The sequence below is a fragment of the Calliphora vicina genome, chromosome 2, assembly GCF_958450345.1.
Source record: "Calliphora vicina chromosome 2, idCalVici1.1, whole genome shotgun sequence".
Taxonomy (NCBI): Eukaryota; Metazoa; Arthropoda; class Insecta; order Diptera; family Calliphoridae; genus Calliphora; species Calliphora vicina.
Window position 1 is genome coordinate 123,916,950 of NC_088781.1, and position 19,768 is coordinate 123,936,717.

The 19,768-nt window shown below is 30.6% G+C and overlaps 1 protein-coding gene across 1 annotated transcript in view; it reads right to left on the reverse strand.

The window, feature by feature from the left end:
* Positions 1 to 297: 297 nt before the first annotated feature.
* Positions 298 to 19,768, reverse strand: part of DIP-theta (Dpr-interacting protein theta) — a 64,724-nt gene continuing 45,253 nt past the window's right edge. Inside the window, exons 7-9 of the mRNA XM_065500359.1 lie at positions 18,833 to 18,919; positions 18,382 to 18,597; positions 298 to 488 (exon numbers count right to left, since the gene is read on the reverse strand). Coding sequence (XP_065356431.1) covers positions 298 to 488; positions 18,382 to 18,597; positions 18,833 to 18,919 — 494 coding nt within the window. The remainder of the gene's footprint in view (positions 489 to 18,381; positions 18,598 to 18,832; positions 18,920 to 19,768) is intronic.

Sequence of the window (19,768 nt, forward strand, 5' to 3'; positions counted from 1 at the left end):
CTTTTTTTTTATTTATTTAATTGTGGTTACAAAATAAATTCTATACTAAACATTTTAGTTACTTTTTTTCTTCATTTTTGTTTTTGTTTTCATTTCATAAATTAAAAAACTTTTAATTTTAAATTAAAAATTCCTCGTTATTATTACAGAAAAAAAAAAAATACAAAATATGCCAAACAAAATGTGCGTCTATATGTAAATGTGTTTCTAATTATTTTTTGTTTTGTTTTCATTATTGTTTTTTGTTGGTTTTAATTGAATTTAATAGTAAATTAATTAAAATATTATTTATAATTGCTACACATAATGTGAGTATATGAAAGTGATTAATTGTTTAAACAGGTAAACGATGATAACACCCTGTAAAGAGGTTTGTAAAATAGTTGCTCCACCATACACTTCATTATTTTCTAAAGACAATGAGTTGGCATCATGTTGCAATGTTGATTTCGAATCCATATTGCCACGATAGTTGGGATGATCGGGAGCTGGAAGTAAAGGAAATTAAAATAGTATTAAATGTTAAATGTGTTTTATACGTTTGTTTTTTTATATTAAAAAAATGGTTAAACTAAAGGTTTTTTCAAAAGGTTTGGGTAGTAAATTTTATTAAGTTTTTTTTATTTAACATAAACTGTGTGGATTTCTGTTAAACAAATTGTTCCATCACTGCTGTTTGTCAGCTGGTGTTTTTATAGTTGAACACAATTGATTTCAAGTGACATTGGTTGCTTCTTTACATTTGACTACATGTCCATTCTATGGTAAATATACAATATGTACTATATATACAACGCATGTATCAACGAAACCTTTAACGGCCTAAAATTATACAAAATTGTTTATATGAAGCCTATTTAGCATTACATTTAAGTGTTTTAGACCTATTCATGTGAAATGTTGTACTTTTATCTTCAAATACTAATTAAGAACTTAACCAAATCCTCCTCTTTTTATACTTAGTTTCACTTAGACAGCTGTTTTATTTATCTTATTTTGCTTTCAATCCCTTTGCACCGTTAAAATCGTACTCAGTGTATTGTTACATTATTTTTTCATCCTCACATGAAAAGAATAAACTTTAAAAGCATTATGTGGCATTTTTCACGCAAATCACACATTCAACACAATACAAATCCATTTTAACTCTTGTAGTTATTCGTTTTTGTAAAGACGCACTACATTCAGAAAACGGGTAATGTTGCATTTAATGCTCCTTACTTAGAGTATATGACTTAAAAATATTGAATTTTTTAAAATGTTTTGCCTTTATTTTGTAACTTTTGTACAACATAAATTTATTCAAAGTGATGGCATTTGTTAGCTATGAAGTTTTACCATATTTCTGGCAACCTATGAATTCCGAGCCAAAAGAACTGCTAATTTTTTGAAGCCAAGACACACATTGTTCCAGAGTGAAGCGTAACCCAGAGAGAGTTCTGCATCGATCGAATCAAATAGTAGTCGGACGCTGAAAGATCTGGACTATAAAGAGGGTGTGGTATTCTAACAAGTGAAAGATCGTTGTTATTATGGAATAATACGGTTTCATGTCTGGCGTTTTTCGGCCAATGATCGATTCAAACGAATCAGTAGCATTTGGTTCCCTGTGATGGTCTGGTCAGATTTCAGGACCCTTTTTCTCAAATCAAATACAGAGAATTACCTTGGCTCCATGTACATTTAGTTTTGGTGTCGATTTGGCTGAATGGCCGGGCTTCACATACGATCTCTTGCACTTGGGGTTATCGCAATAGATCAATTTGTCATGGCAAGTAATCATAGATTCATTTCGGACATTGAAAATCGTTTTTCAAGGTCTCTCGGCATAAATTCGTAGGGTAACAAATGTATCTGCTTTTGGTGAATCCTGCTGGTCGAAAAAATTGTTGCTGCTTCAGTAGTTCTCAATAATTTTGCAAGCTCTTGTCTCTTGCCTCCAGTTCTTGGTCTTCAAACTTTTGGGCGATCTTTGTATTTCGTGTTAAAATCACCACTCCTGAAACGCAGAAACCATCCGTCGCACGTTGAAACCGATGGAACACATTCACCATAAGTTTTGGTGACCAATCGGTGTGCTTCAGTGGCAGTTTTTTCAAATTAAAGAAGTAAAGCAAAACTTACAGCGTATCACAATCCGTTGATACAAAATTCGACATTTTCAAAGCAAACAAGTAAGAAAGTATGGTCGGTCAAGCCCGACCATATAATACCCTACACTAAGTAAAAGAGTAAAAACATTTGTCTTTTAAAATTTCAATAATTTGTATTTTTGAGTGATTTTCGGAATTGGGCCTTATATGGGGGTAGTGACCAATTATGGACCGATCACCATGAAATTAGGTCACGTGATTTATGTCTATATGAAAGTTCACTATGTTGAATTTTGTGAGTATACCAGCATTTTTAAGCGATTTATGCACGTTAAAGTGATTTTCGGAAGCGGGTCTATATGGGATCTATGACTAATTATTGACCGATTGTAACAAAATTTGGTGACATGAATTCTGTGGAGATACATTTATAAATTAAACATTTATGACCGATAAAGTCTAATTTCGGAAGGACATTTATATGGGGGCTAGGTGAAATAATGGACCGATTTCAGCCGGTATCAATAGGCTTGGTCCTTGGGTCGAAAAAATAATATGTACCAAATTTGACCGAAATATCTTCAAAATTGCGACCTGTACTCTGCGCACAAGGTTTACATGGACAGCCAGCCAGCCGACCAGACGGACGGACGGACATCGTTTAATCGACTCAGAAAGTGATTCTAAGTCGATCGGTATCCTTTAAGGTGGGTGTTAGACTAATATTTTTGGGCGTTACAAACATATGCACAAACGCATAATACCCTTCCCACTATGGTGGTGCAGGGTATAAAAAACTTTGTAAAATGTCCAATAACTAAGTGAAGATATGTACCCTTCAAAATGACATATAAATTATTAAAAAGCAAAAAATTCGTTCAAAAGATACGCCATCTATTGTAAATCTCGCGTTTTTGGGTCATATACCCAATATATCAGAAGATGCTGATAAAAATTCTTACTATATATTATACTTGAAAATACTTTTTTTAAATATTATTTAAACAACATAATTTTTTTTTTAAATTGTTTTTAAAATATGTTTGTTTCCAAATAGTTTTTTACTTTTCTTGGAATATGAATTTATGATGAAAAAAAAATTCGGATTAAAACATATTTTTCCCGATTTGGACCCATTGTATAGATAAACAAGTAAGACAGCTATATTTACCAAAATAAAAATTTTAAATATTTTTAGGTAAACAAAATTTATTTTTTTTTCCAAAGTTGTTTTTTTCATTTTTTTGAAAAAAAAATTTTTTAAAATTTTTTTTGGTGAAAAAAAAAAATTGTGACCCATTGTAGGTCGAACTTACTTAAAATTTTTTTTCGAATTGTTTTTTTAAATTTTAAAATTTTTTTAACATTTTGCGAAAAAAAACTTTTGGTGAAAAGAAGTTCGGGTTAAAAAATATATTTTACGATTTTGGCCCATTGTAGGTCCAACCTACTATGGTCTTATATACGTCGTTGCAAAGGTCTTTGAAATATCTACCATTAGATATCCATACTGTCTATATTAATGTCTTAGTAATCCAGATATAGTTCAAAAATAGGTCAAAAATCTAGGTTGTCCTGGTTTTTTGCTCATATCGCAGTCATTTGTGGACCGATTTTGCTGATTTTAAATAGGAAACTTCTCGAAAGCATGTCTGACATGGGGTCTTCAGAAAATTGATTTCAACAAACAGACGGACAGACAGACAGACATACAGACAGACGGACATGGCTTAATCGACTCCACTATCTATTAAGATCCAGAATATATACATATACTTTAGAGGGTCGGAAATGAAAAATGTAGAAATTACAAATTGAATGATAAACTTATATATACTCTTCTCACGAAGGTGAGGGGTATCAAAATAGGGCAAAAATCAAGGTTGTCCCTTGTCTTTTCTTTATATCTCAGCCATTTATGGGCGGATTTTGTCGATTTTAAAAAGCAACCGAGTCGGAAGAATTCCCGATATATGAATCATATATCGTGTAAGTTATTTGGGGGCTACGGAAAGTTGATTTCAACAAACAGACTATATCGCTATGCGCTATCTATAACGATCCAGAATATATGTATATATTGCCACTCATGGCAAAGGGTATAAAAAAGTTGTGAGCTGGTGCTTCAATGCATATTTTAGAGCCTTGAAGGTTGAAGGATGTCAACTCCATTTAAAAGTTCAAAATCGATATTTTGGATTTTAATTCTCAAGATTTGATTTTGAGTGGCGTGTAGTATAAGGAGTATACTTCCACTCGGAGATAGGATCCATTGTGATACCCTTTAGAAAAAAGGTGTGTGACTAAATGTGAAGAGAAGAATTAAATTTGGTAAGAAAAGAAAGCAGTCAGGAGACGTAAAGGGAAATAAAATGAAAAACACAGTCCAAAAAGGACAGCAAATAAATAAAGACTTGGTTTCTCTATGTCATGTTACCTAAAATAGTCAGCCTATTCCCCTGATAAAGCCTAATAGATTTTCTATATCATAAATTGCTATATCCCACAGTTCATCGTGGAATCTTTCACCATTTTTGCATGAGATCCTGTAATGTAGGAATGGAATATGTTCCACTGTTTCTAGTTACTCAATATTGTCGCACATCCTACAGAAGTCCTGTGCGCCCATATTTCATTTATCAATGGAGGCTGCAATTGAGCAGTGACCTACTTAAGACCTGAGTATTTTCCTATCAACCCAATTAATATTCTTTTTGCCTTTGCATTCAACTTGCCTTGGACTCCCTATAATCCATCCTACTACACCAGGATTGGTGCGTAGATTCCTGGAATCTTAACCACCAAGTCCCTATTAATATAGAACGGATCCGAACTCTATCTGGCCAAATCATCTTCTCTCTAACGTTACTCCAATATAAAATATTCCAATAAAATAAGAGTACTACTAACAAAAAAACGTTTTCCATAAGAACTCATCCATTTCTAGTCGATTGGAAAGTGGATCGTACAACACTCTACAGGTGAATTAATATTACTAATATGTAAATTAATTTCTTTGCTGAATTCTTTCTTGCAAAGCAGATATCTACAAAAAAAAACCTTAACACCTCTATACTTCTTCGCTCATTCTTTTTGCCTAGTTCCAGTATAGTGCAATGCATTATGAACTAAAATGTATAATGATTTTCACTATGTATGAATCAAAAATACAATTAAAGCATTTATCTATAAATATTCACAATAAAAGGAAATAATATGATTCCACTAAAATATACATATTTATAACATAAATATAATGATCCAAAATTATAGTGATTTTCATGCAAAACACCAAGAAATAAGAAATGTTTAATATTTTTTATAAAAATTTTCACAATAAAATAAATAATTTGTTTAATATGTTGATTTTACTAAAGTGTTTTCATAAATATAATTATTATGCACTAAAATGATATGAATATATTAACCGAAATAATAAAAAGTCATGCTTGTATAAAAAATTTCTACAATTTAAGGAAATATAACTGAAATGTTATTTTTTCTGTTTGTAAAATTAACATTTAAATTTTAGAAATATTTAATAGAAAATATGTTTAAAAGCTTTTATTAGTTTATATTGTATGTATTACAATTGTAAATAAGATTAAAATTGATAAATTTAATTTTTAATATTTTTTACTTTTACAATTTTAGGAAATAGAAATTTTTACAAATTAAAAAAAAAACCAAAATTTAGAAAAAAATATATATTTGTTTTCTTTTATAAATTATAATTGTAAATTGCCAGTCTCATAATTAAAATAAAAAAAAAAAAACAATTAGGGCACATGATATGGTTTTTTCAAATTTAAAATGCTAAATTGGTGGGGAAGTTATACACTGGTGGAAGATTCGTATAAACGCAGACGTGAAATTTGTTTTTAAAAAAGTTACCAAAAATAAAATATTGAACAAATTGAATTCCACACAAATAAAGAATAAATTGAATCTTCCGAAATGTAGACCAATGCTAAAAAAGCACCATAAAGAAAATCGTCTAAAATTCGCAAGAAAATATATGAAATGGAGAGATGAGTGGAAAAAAGTAATTTTCTCTGACGAAAAAAAAATTGATTTAGACGGTCCTGACTCATGCGATTTGAGATTAAACGATGTTCGGATGTCAAAACGTAATTTCGGTGGTGGCAGTGTTATGATTTGGGCAGCGTTTTCTGCAGTTGGCAAGCCGAAAATATGGTTTGTTCCGACAAAAATGAATAGTGCGATTTATAACGAACTGTTGGAAGATGCTCTTCTCTCATTTATGAATGAAAAAATGGATGAAGATTGTTGGACTGGCCGGTTTATAGTAGGCACTTAAACCAGATGGAGAACTTGTGGGGATACATGGCCCGTAAAGTTTATGAAAATAATGCCCAGAATGAAAGCATAATGACTGTGACAGAGCTGAAACTAAGAATTAAACAAGTCTGGGAGGAAATTGATTCCGATCTGCTTAAAAAATTAGTGGAATCAATGCCAGACCGTATTTTTGAAACAATCCATAAGAAGGGATCATCCAAAAATTATTAATAATGCTACAGTGGCCCATAATAAAAAGCTTAGTTTAGAATTCCTTACTGAGGATAAGGGAGATCTTATATGGATTGGTATCGTCCCAAATTTTTGGCATAAATTATAAGGAGTGGTCGTAGAGCGCTGAAATTTGGCACAGAGAATTATATGGACCAAGCTAAGAAAAAAATTAAATTTTATCAAAATCGACCACGCCCAGCGCCCACTGTCCATACAATCCAAATGGATTTTTTCGCATAAAATTTTTCCTATCCAAGTAAAAGTTCAGAAATTTGGTACATATATTTCTTGAAACAAAAGAAGAACGCATGCCGAGTTTCAATAAAATCGAACATGCCCACCGCCTACGAAACCCATACATAGATAAGAATTTTTTTAGATATTTCGTTTATTATTCGACAACAAATTTTAAGTTTTCATCCTGTTCCGAAAACTTCCGAAAACTATTTTTTCTTTTAATCGAAAAAAGACACTCCCAACTCTCATTTTATTAAAAAACAGCTTGGGGGAAAGTGGGGCTACATTTTTTTTTCTCCATGGAAAATCAAAAATAAAATAATTTTTAGAGACCTATAGATTTGGGCATATCTTCTTAACGGTTTATGATATCCCCATAATTTTCATTTTTATTTATGGAGAAATGTTATATTTTTCAAATATGTTAAAGGTAAATGGTATCATCAGGAAAATTATACATATATAAACCACTGAATTGCGTGAAAATATAAGTAAATTTTTGTTTAGCACCCTTGCATGGACTTTACTTAAATTTTTTAAAAATAAAATAAAATTTTTCTTAAAACTATAAGTGTACATTTCATCTTTAAACATTTATCTACAAAACTGCACCATTTGATTTTTAAAATTGAGTGTTTGAAAAATTGACTTTTTGACACCAAAATCCCTCTGTGCGTTGTACAAACAGAACAGCAATTTTGATTAAACAATTTTATCGTTTGCACTTGTTGTTGAACAGTATATCCTTCTATGGTAATTTGGCAAATCGAAATGAATAATTGGCATCCAATTCGACAGCTATATCTTCAACAATATGGCCGCTTTTAACTGTCAAGGTTCGGACGGCTATTTTGGAAGACCTTTTAGCAGATTACATTCCGAAACGGACAGAAAATAGTTATTTTCGGATTTATCATGAGTTGAATGATATTTACCAAAGATAATGTATATTTAAAACTAGTTGGCCCGCCCGGATTCGCCCGTTAGCATTTACTAATATTAGTTTTTACTTGCAAATAAAATATCTAAATTTGTACTGCATACTTTAGGGAGCTTTTTTATTACAGTTGACTGGACTAAAAAAAAGATTCGAGTTTTACCCGGAATTTTTTAATTTTGTTTCTTCTTCTTGAAAATTTCTAATCGAATAAAAAAAAATCAGCCAAATCGCTCCAGTCGTTCTCACGTGATGCCATTACATACATGGACCATTTCATTTTTATATATATAGATGATTAACAATCATTATGTACTATGAAAATTTGTTTATTGAGTGAATGTTTTTCACACAATTAATGTAGAGTACTTTGAATACCTTCATAAAGTCTCTGAAAAAAATTACAATATCTCCAAAGTTATTTTGTCTGTAGGATTTATGCTTGTTTTTTATTCAGATGTATTCATGTAGCCACGTTCGAGACAGTATTATTTTTTATATTTTTTACACTCAAATGCACAATGAATGAATGGTATTGAAATATATTACAAAAGAACGAAAAACGAAAAGCCAAATGAAAGGAAAAAACATTTGGATTTCATAGTCCCTATTCTACAGCTATTGTGGGTCCCTATGCAGCAGCATATGCATACATTTGTATAACTGAGTGTGTTCATGTAAATCCTTGTGATTGTTTGTGTCCCTCTTTTATTGTGAATTTTTAAGTACAAGGACATTACTATTATTGTCCTTTACTTCAACATAAACAACAACAGTAACAAAAACTTAAAGGGTTCACGCATTAATATTAAATGTTATGTGCGTTTTACTCGTTTGCATAGAATTTAGAACTTTGCAGACGACTATTCTTAAGTGTGGTTTATAATCGTATGAGAGTTGAGAATATAAAATTAAATTGGAAATCATTTTTTTCTTCTATTTCATTTGGGATATTTTGCATATGTAAATGTATTTAAATGTAAACGAAAGTAATTTAAATTTAAAATGTTTTAGTTTTACATTAGTGGTTAATATTTAAACAGATGAATATATAAAATTGCAAAACCGGAACGTGATATCATTTATTGTATGCGATTTTAAGTCCTTGTATTTATATTTGAAGTAAGCTTGAAGGTTGCTTGCTAGACTTTAATTAATTTTCTTTTATAGTTTTCAAAATGACAAGGGTAGTTTAAAAAACTTGTTTGAAAATGATAGAAAATTAATAATTTAAACCGAAATTATTTATGTTTTCTTCAATTTATTTTAAATGCTTCATATGGAGTTTTTATGATTATGAAGAAGTCGGACTCTTAATAAAGATAAGATCACATAGTGATACATAACTAACTAACTACAAGAATGTGGCAAATTCCTTTTGTGCCTACTCCGATCTCAACACTAACAATTTACAACTTATATCAACCTATTTTGCAATTTATCTACACTCTCCCATTTCTATAAATTTAGCTCAATGAAACCTTAAGCACTTACTACATTCCTACAACATATTTATGACAGTTATAACCATTTGTTACTTATATGAACTAATACAATGAACACCTCCCCTTTATATAAAAGTACTTGCTACAATTTTGATATTTATGAAAAAAAAGTGTGGGTGGGTGTTAAATACATGAATTTGAAGTACACTTTGACAATCTTTTTATTATTATAACAATATGACTTTATTACAAATTGACTTGTAACAACCCATTTCTGTACGTTTTCTTAACCTTTTTCTTTACTTTATTATGTGTCATACAAATAATTTTTTTATGGGGGCTGGGTTGTAAGGACTGTAAGGATTGTAACTAGAGTAAACAATGTCATTGTATGATTTCTATATTCCTCTGTTCCAAATCGTATATACCATTCACCGAAGTATTCTTTAAGATATTGTTACGTTTTTACCTTTTAAATACGGTGGTTTATTTCTCTTAAATTAACCAGATACTTTTGATAGCAAATAAACGCAGTTTAATAGTTTAAAATTGTAATAAAATTACATAACAACAGTTTAGATAGTCACTCAGTGTTTATACACGTTTATAATTTTCAGTAATAAACACTTAAATTAAACACTTTATAATGCACAAGAATGCAAATGATTTTAACTCTTACAGCGCCTATGATAAACTAATCTTACTGCAACAGCTGCCACTATTTCTACACAGCGCTATGTTCCTTCCAGTAGCTTCAAGAAAGTTCTATTCCTACAATGATCAACTTAAAGCTTTTATTCAGTATTGTATGTTCCACACATATGTTTATAATATCCACAGTTATGTTAACTACTGTTAGCCGGCCAGTAAACGACATGGTCCGTAAGTAGAAGTCTCCAGAAATAGAAATGAATAGAAGCATGATGCAACCTGAAACCAGCCGTTAGAAACCGTTTTTTAATTCAAATACAATTTCGTAGCAATACAAATGTGTATATAAAAAGAATTTTTGATGAAAAACATTTTTTAGTGAGACAATTTTTAAAAATAAAAGAAAAAAATCGGTTTCGAAAGAAAAAGATCGGACAGGCCCGACCAAGTATTGCAGGCATTTCTCCATGAACATTGTTGTCAAACTCAACCAGAGCTTGACAAGTCATTGGGAGCTACTCAAGTAGTAATTTTAAAGTGTTTACGAGCAGCAGAATTTATCCCAAATCAGGGAAATTGGGTAGCATACGAATTGAAGCTGAGAGACATTTTAAGACGATTTTGCATGTCCGAGATGCTGCTTTAACGCTATAAAAGAAAATTAGTTTTGCACCGAATCATTACTTGCGATGAAAAATGGATCCACTACGATAACCCGAAGCGTAAAGCCCGGCCAACCATCCTAATTGAAAACAAATCCAAATATCCACGGCGCTAAGGTAAGTCTCTGTATTTGATGGGGTCCTGTCCATTATTAACTGCAGAAATTTAACCAGACCATCGCAGGGAACACGTACCGAACGCAACTATATTATATACCCTTCACCAAATTATACTTTAAAATACAAATTTTAAATATTTTTAGGTAAACAAAATTTAAATTTTTTTTCAAGTTGTTTTTTGATTTTTAGTTTTAAAATTTTTTTTTTTTTAATATTTAGTGAAAAAAAATTTTGGTGAAAAAAAAAATTCGGTTTTTTTTTAAATTTTTTTTTAATATTTAGTGAAAAAATATTTTTTTCGATTTTGACGCATTATATGAAAAAACGTACAAATTTGTCAAAGCGGGCAAGGTTTGTGAAACTTCTGAGGAGTAAATAAAGACTTTTTATATAAGTATTTGATACTGTTGAAAACATTATGACCTGAGGATTGATATTTTAGTAAAATTAAATAATTTTATAAAATTTTGGGACTTCATTTACCTTAAAAACTAAAAAAACTTTCATATGGTGATTTTCCACGAATAAAAATATAAAATTTGATTTAATGTAAAATTTTAACGGTTAAAGATATCATAACAAAATTGGGAACTAATTTAGATCCAAATGTCCTTAAATTAATGACATTATAATTTTTGAAATTTTTTATTTTCAAATACCGAAATTCCTAAAACGGGGAAAATGTGTTCCAAAAACTGAGTTTTTTTAGAAAAGTGCCTACTGTGACGCTATTTACCGTGTGATAGTAAAACAACTTTCTAAGTATTTAAACAACATATAGGGTTATACAAATACGGCACTTTTTCGAGGATCGGTGCTTTGCCTTTTTAGAATTTTTTACTGAAACCTAAATATTTTTTTTAAAATTGTCCAAGTTTGGATACGTCTGGGGGATACTGTGTCCGCTTAAGTGAGCCCAATTTTACTTTACATGCTTTTGCATTAAGTTTTCTTTCCGGAGCATATAAAAATTGTATATAGTCCCAAAGAAAATTTGTTTCTACGAAAGAAAAAATATAGGGACTTTTTTAGGAAAAATCGTAAAAAATTAGGCCCATTTTACATGTTCCAACTTTGGATGCGTGTAACTTTTTACACGGACGAGATAACTGTTACCAAGTTTTTTCTATTTTATTTAGAATTTTATTGCCAATATAGCTCATATTTTGAAAAAAAAATTCGACCCTCCGTAGGGCCGCCATATCTAAAAAACAAAAAAAAATCGAGCAAAATTAAAAAAAAAAAATAAATAAACTGAAGGAGATAACCTACACATGTAAGCGTATTTTTTGTAGATCTTCTCAAGGACTATTTATATTTTAAATTTCAGCTCATTCGGATCATAAATGAATTTTTGGGGATTTTTTTAAAAATTTTGAGACCCGAGGTGACCAACTTTGAGGGGGCACAAACTGGCCCGTATTACCCCTAGGAAGCTGAACTAATGTAATTCAACTCAGAAACACCTCAGCTCTAACCGTGTGTAATAATATCTCCAATAGTTCCCGAGATACCGAATTATTTCCAAAAAAAAAAAGTTTCTAAACCACTGTGCGTCGTTGCAAAGGTTTTTGAAATATCTATCATTAGATATCCATATTGTCTATATTAATGATTTAGTAATCCAGATATGGGTGAAAAATAGGTCAAAAATCGAGGTTGTCCTGGTTTTTTCCTTATATCTCAGCCATTTGTGGACCAATTTTCTCGATTTTAAATAGCAACAGAGCCGGAAGAATTTCGGAGATATTGATGTATCATACGTATATGTAAGTTATTTGGGGGCTTCAGAAAGTTGATTTCAACACACAGACGGACATGGCTATATCGACTCCGCTATCTATAACGATTCAGAATATATATACTTTGTGGGGTCGCAAATGAAAAATGTAGAAATTACAAACTTATATATACCCTTGCCACATTTAATTATTTTTGAAATTTTTTTTTTCGGATTCTTTTTTTTGTGAGCCAATTTTCTCGATTTTAAATAGCAACAATGCCGGGATTGATTGTTGTTTATTTGGGGGCTACGGATATGGCTATATCGACTTCGCTATCTATAACGATCCAGAATATATATAGTACGTCACAAACGAAAAACCCACTCGCCACTCATAGTGAAGGGTATAAAAATTAGTAATTTCAATGAAAAATTTGCAGAAACATACATTTTACAAATATTTTACATAACCTTCATTCAACTAAATACACTCATGGTGAAGCGTATTAAAATAAAAAATTGCTGCCGCAGCCATGTTTACACAAAGAAAACAGATTCGTTATAGCAACCGAATTTGTTACCAATCGAATGATTCTGCGATAGTGACCGAATTTTGTGGCTGCAAAAATTTGGAAAGGGTAACAAAAATTTGGTTGCTTCAACCGAAGTTCTTCTTTATCAACTGACTTTCTGTTGATAAAACCGAAAAAATGTGTGCAACCGAATGATTCGATTGACAACAAATTCGGTTGCTATCACGAATCTGTTTTCTCTGTGTAGATTTACATTTAACTTGATGAAGATGACTACAAAATAATGTATTTCTCATACATTTTGCAAAAAAATTATCGATTTAAAAAAAATTAACAATACGCATACATTTTCCAAAAAAAGAAAAAAATAGAAAAAAAAAACATATTTTTTTAAAAAAAAAACAATTTTTAAACAACTCTGTGATATTACAATAAATTATAAATATTTTAAAAAATCATAATTTTTATGAAAAAATTATTAAAAAAAACCAAATTTAAAACATAAATTTAAATACAAAATAAATTATTTTAAAATTCATTAATTTTATATAGAATTTAGAAATCGTAAAATTTTTCGCAATTCTGTGATTTTTTCGGTATGTATTTTGATTATATGAAACGTATAGAATGTATAGTACGTATAATTAATATTTATTTGTAAGTATGCAATCAATGTTACTCATACGTACAATATTGTGGTGAATAATCAATCAGAATAAAAGTTCGAAAAATCAATTCTTGGATAGAAATATATCGTTTTGTCTCATAATAAGAAAATTTGATACTAATTTGAGTATTTGACAAAGTAACTTTAAATATTAGCACTTCAGAAAATATTTGCAGTGATTCTCAGTCCTTCGATCCTTAGCTACCAGCAGAAAAATAAATAAATGTTTTATTATTGCTGTGTGTATGTGTATACATATGTATATTATTTTACTATCTATTGATGGAGTCGTTTGTTTGCTGTAAGTATGTGCTAAATTGGAATTCTATATAACATACAAAAATACTCGTACTCGATTTACACATAAAAACAGAACATCAATAAATAACATATTTTGTATGCTTGAAGCAAAAATATTAATGTTTTTTTCTCACTTCCTAGCCACCGCCACACCCCAACGCCCACTGTCTATTTGAACGCCGCACATACAATAAATACATGTTCTCTCTTGACTTCAAGTGTGTTTATGTGTTGTGTTTCATGTTGTCAATTTGTTGCGATTTTCTATTTTTTTGCAATCCTAGCAAATTTTTCTATTGGATTTTTTTTGCTATTGTTGTTGTTGTTTTATAACGTGACAGATTTTCTCAAGCTTTTAGCTTCATTGTTTCATTGTTTCAATGTTTATATTGCAATTTACAGGCAGGAAGATAGATAGGGTTGTCATTCGAATAAAAATTAATCGAATAATCGAGAAAAATAAATATTTTTTTATTCTAATTTCAATTCAGAATACAAAATTATTCGATCAAGAATTGTCGATTAATCGAATAAATATATTTCCAAAGTTGCTCGAGTTTAATTCGTATGGTACCCAACATCTTGTCAAAGTCACCACTTCAGATACTCAAGCAGTAATTTCAAAATGATTTATATTTTATAAAATTATTCGAATAATATTTTTTGTCGTTGACTGTTCAAATATTCGATTAAACTAAAGCTCGAAAAAGTATAACCCTACGAAAGGAGCAACAACAATTTGCTAACAATATTTTGTTTTATGTTGCTGTTATTTTTCTGTTGTTTACTCTTATTGTTGATCCCCAAAGGTGTTTTTAAACTTTTGCATTATTGACATTTACCATGGGATATAACGACAAACATTTGTCTGTATTTATTGTTACTGCTGCTGTCATTGTTGTTGTTTTTGCTTTTTTTTATTTTTTATTCTGTTTTTTGCTGTTGTTTTACGATTATTGACTTATGGATGAAGTAATTGATGGTGAAAAGAATCAATAATAGATAAATTTTATAGGATACTTTAGAAATATTGAGCAAATACACTTGTTATAAGGAACTTATATTCTTTTTTAAACAGAAAGTTTGAAGATGAATTTTTGGTATACAATTTTTTTTATTTATGTAGCAGGGACTAGGGAAATGTGAACAACATATTACATTATTTCTAACAATTAACTTTAGCATTATTAAATGTTTATTATCTCGAGATACTTTAATATGAATGACCACACTTGAACAAATTTGGAACGGGAAAGAAACGATCCCTTGCCAAACTTGTCTGTCTCCTTCCTATATTGCTATATTAACTATAAACCACAACTATTTAATTTTATCAATTTTCTGCATCCGGTTTAAAAACATTCCACAATCCAACATTATTTTTCAACTTCCGTTTATTTGCAACCTTTCCAGACACTTGTTTAACTTTTTGTCTGGCCCAATGGATGCCAGCACAGTTGGAAATCAATACAGCATTCAAATATTTGCTTTCGCCATAATATATACATGATCTAGAATCTAATAGCTTCATAACTTATTTCCTCTCTCTACTTCCCCATCATCTAACTGTAAATCAAACGTTTGCAGACAGTTACAAATTCCACAAATTCCTTTCAATGCCCCGCAAATTTCTTACCAGAATTTAAAGTCTCCACAACAAACTCATTTAATATTTATTATAATATGCATAATTTGTCTTCTTCAAAATGTTTGCACATTTCCCTCTATTTTCCTGAAATGACATATCGTAAATCATGACTATTTCGATAAATTTCTTACAGTTGCGACATATTTTTCGGGTTTTCTTTTTAATTTTTGAGGAGAAAAAACTGAATATTTCGTTTCTATTCATTGCAATTTTTCTGCTATATACCCTCTTTTGTAATGCATTTGCCACTATTATGTGGCATGCCACAAAATCAAGACATTTCTGCGTAATAAATTGCATTCTTTTTTTTGTGTTTCTATGAGGTTAAATCAAATTCATTTGTAACTGTGTAGGAATATCGTTTTTCGTTTCATTTTAACAATTTTTTGCAACAAAAGGACTGTTGAAATAACGCAAAAAATGCCGAAGTATATAAATGTAATATTATATTATATATGCAAATTGAGCAGACAATTGAACACAAGTGCATGGAGTATCACTGTCATCAGCACCAGCAAACTTATCTTCAACGTTAAAATCTCCTTTTTATCCAAATATAGTTTTAGTGTTTATATAGTGAATACAACACCCCATTTGCCTGAATGAGTTTAAGTTTTCCTAAAAGATAGTTATAAGTATCATTGTAAGTTTACAATGTTACAACTTCGAATACAGGATATCGATGACAATATTCTATGTTTGCTTAATACCTACCAAACGAGAGACAATTTCCATACAAAAGAAATACTTTAACATTTGTTTGATCAGAAATATTGATGGAAGTTTAAGATGCAGTTCCAGTTCAGTTCTAGTTCAGTTCTAGTTCAGTTCTAGTTCAGTTCTAGTTCAGTTCTAGTTCAGTTCTAGTTCAGTTCTAGTTCAGTTCTAGTTCAGTTCTAGTTCAGTTCTAGTTCAGTTCTAGTTCAGTTCTAGTTCAGTTCTAGTTCAGTTCTAGTTCAGTTCTAGTTCAGTTCTAGTTCAGTTCTAGTTCAGTTCTAGTTCAGTTCTAGTTCAGTTCTAGTTCAGTTCTAGTTCAGTTCTAGTTCAGTTCTAGTTCAGTTCTAGTTCAGTTCTAGTTCAGTTCTAGTTCAGTTCTAGTTCAGTTCTAGTTCAGTTCTAGTTCAGTTCTAGTTCAGTTCTAGTTCAGTTCTAGTTCAGTTCTAGTTCAGTTCTAGTTCAGTTCTAGTTCAGTTCTAGTTCAGTTCTAGTTCAGTTCTAGTTCAGTTCTAGTTCAGTTCTAGTTCAGTTCTAGTTCAGTTCTAGTTCAGTTCTAGTTCAGTTCTAGTTCAGTTCTAGTTCAGTTCTAGTTCAGTTCTAGTTCAGTTCTAGTTCAGTTCTAGTTCAGTTCTAGTTCAGTTCTAGTTCAGTTCTAGTTCAGTTCTAGTTCAGTTCTAGTTCAGTTCTAGTTCAGTTCTAGTTCAGTTCTAGTTCAGTTCTAGTTCAGTTCTAGTTCAGTTCTAGTTCAGTTCTAGTTCAGTTCTAGTTCAGTTCTAGTTCAGTTCTAGTTCAGTTCTAGTTCAGTTCTAGTTCAGTTCTAGTTCAGTTCTAGTTCAGTTCTAGTTCAGTTCTAGTTCAGTTCTAGTTCAGTTCTAGTTCAGTTCTAGTTCAGTTCTAGTTCAGTTCTAGTTCAGTTCTAGTTCAGTTCTAGTTCAGTTCTAGTTCAGTTCTAGTTCAGTTCTAGTTCAGTTCTAGTTCAGTTCTAGTTCAGTTCTAGTTCAGTTCTAGTTCAGTTCTAGTTCAGTTCTAGTTCAGTTCTAGTTCAGTTCTAGTTCAGTTCTAGTTCAGTTCTAGTTCAGTTCTAGTTCAGTTCTAGTTCAGTTCTAGTTCAGTTCTAGTTCAGTTCTAGTTCAGTTCTAGTTCAGTTCTAGTTCAGTTCTAGTTCAGTTCTAGTTCAGTTCTAGTTCAGTTCTAGTTCAGTTCTAGTTCAGTTCTAGTTCAGTTCTAGTTCAGTTCTAGTTCAGTTCTAGTTCAGTTCTAGTTCAGTTCTAGTTCAGTTCTAGTTCAGTTCTAGTTCAGTTCTAGTTCAGTTCTAGTTCAGTTCTAGTTCAGTTCTAGTTCAGTTCTAGTTCAGTTCTAGTTCTAGTTCTAGTTCAGTTCTAGTTCAGTTCTAGTTCAGTTCTAGTTCAGTTCTAGTTCAGTTCTAGTTCAGTTCTAGTTCAGTTCTAGTTCAGTTCTAGTTCAGTTCTAGTTCAGTTCTAGTTCAGTTCTAGTTCAGTTCTAGTTCAGTTCTAGTTCAGTTCTAGTTCAGTTCTAGTTCAGTTCTAGTTCAGTTCTAGTTCAGTTCTAGTTCAGTTCTAGTTCAGTTCTAGTTCAGTTCTAGTTCAGTTCTAGTTCAGTTCTAGTTCAGTTCTAGTTCAGTTCTAGTTCAGTTCTAGTTCAGTTCTAGTTCAGTTCTAGTTCAGTTCTAGTTCAGTTCTAGTTCAGTTCTAGTTCAGTTCTAGTTCAGTTCTAGTTCAGTTCTAGTTCAGTTCTAGTTCAGTTCTAGTTCAGTTCTAGTTCAGTTCTAGTTCAGTTCTAGTTCAGTTCTAGTTCAGTTCTAGTTCAGTTCTAGTTCAGTTCTATTAAATTGTGTTAAACATTTTTTTTGGAAATTATTTTCATTGAAAACTACTGAATACTCATTTATAAAGTACAATAAAGAGTTATTAAAAAATAAGGTTGTCAACATTTTTGTTATTCAAATTTAAACTGTATTTTTTTCCGTTTCCATCTCAGATCATTCTTATTCAAATATGCATGTATACAATGGCATCTTATTTTAAGTAGATTTTCTTATCAGATGCTTTGAAATTTTCTGTTTTTATTATTTGTACCGTAAAGTAAACTCACCTTGATGACTGTAATGCTCTCTGACACCACTATAACGATCCTGTTGATGCTGTTGCTGGGTATTCCACAATGTTGATGTTGCCCCAATATATACATTATTTAATGTTGTTTGTTGTTGCTGCTGTGGTAAATCCATTTTTGATTTAGTTCTTTGCAATTTATGATTGTAGTTGTTATTATTATTGTTATTATTCTGTTGAAAGTTATAACGTTGTTCTAACCAGTATCGAAGCAATAAAAGCCAGTAGAAAGAAGTTTTGTAAAGAAAAAAAAATAAGTAGAAAAAGAAGAAAAAGGAAACCAAATGCATTTTAATGGTATTAGTAATAGTAGTCGTAGTCATACATACATTCTAATGGTGTTTAAAGCAAAAGTTACCATACATACATACATAAGTACACTTATACATATACATTTGTGTATGTATGCAAACACACATTTACATACATACCTTTATGGTATTTGGTTACCAACATGGGTACAGTGTTTGTTGAAACAGTTGGAGCTAAAGTTGTTACAGTTGTGGTTTGAGGAATGTCTAAAATGTATTTAGCAAACAATAGTGAGGGTATTAGTTGGGAAATATTTAAAAAAGAAAAGTTTTGTATTTGTACAAAATAAAGAAAGAAATAAACTGCTAAGGTCTTATGGTTTTATTTAAGTTTTCTTTTTCTTTTTTGATTTTTAAATAGAAAATACGCATTTGTAAATATTGTGACAATGAAATGGAAAAGTTTCAAATAAAGGGATTTAATTTGTTGATTATTCTTTAGCATGCAAATTATTTAACAGACGTTGTTTATAATAAAAATATACTATTGATAATTTATAATTAGTTATGTGATGTTTGCAGTCAAACCACCACTCATTGTCCTAAAGCAATCTATTGTTGGTTGGTTTCGAGATATTATTTCCCCAGAACTAATTGCAAATAATAGGAGCTATATACTAAGGAACTAAGCTCTCAGCATTAGTCTCTCGATTGGAAAAGGTGACTAATATGACAAGCTTAATAGCTTCATAATATTTACTTTGGTCCATCAATGAAACTCTTTATTGTATGCAAGCTTTAGATATTGAAACATTTGAACTTTGTTAGCGTGAGGATGTAGATTTCTCGAACATAATGTAGAGATAATATCCAAGGGTATAAATCTTGACCATGATTGAACAGGATTATTTTAACGAGGGGATCGGTAAGGTGTACAAAATGAAAAACTAAATCAGTCTTTTTCTATACAATCTTCAATTCAAAACTCTTTCTTTTTTCATAGTGACTTTGGACCAACGTGGTCGAATAATTATTTTTAGAACACAATGTAGGACTCGTCTTGTAATGTTCGAATCTTGGACGTTACTGGACTATTAAAATGACAGCGTAGTCTCT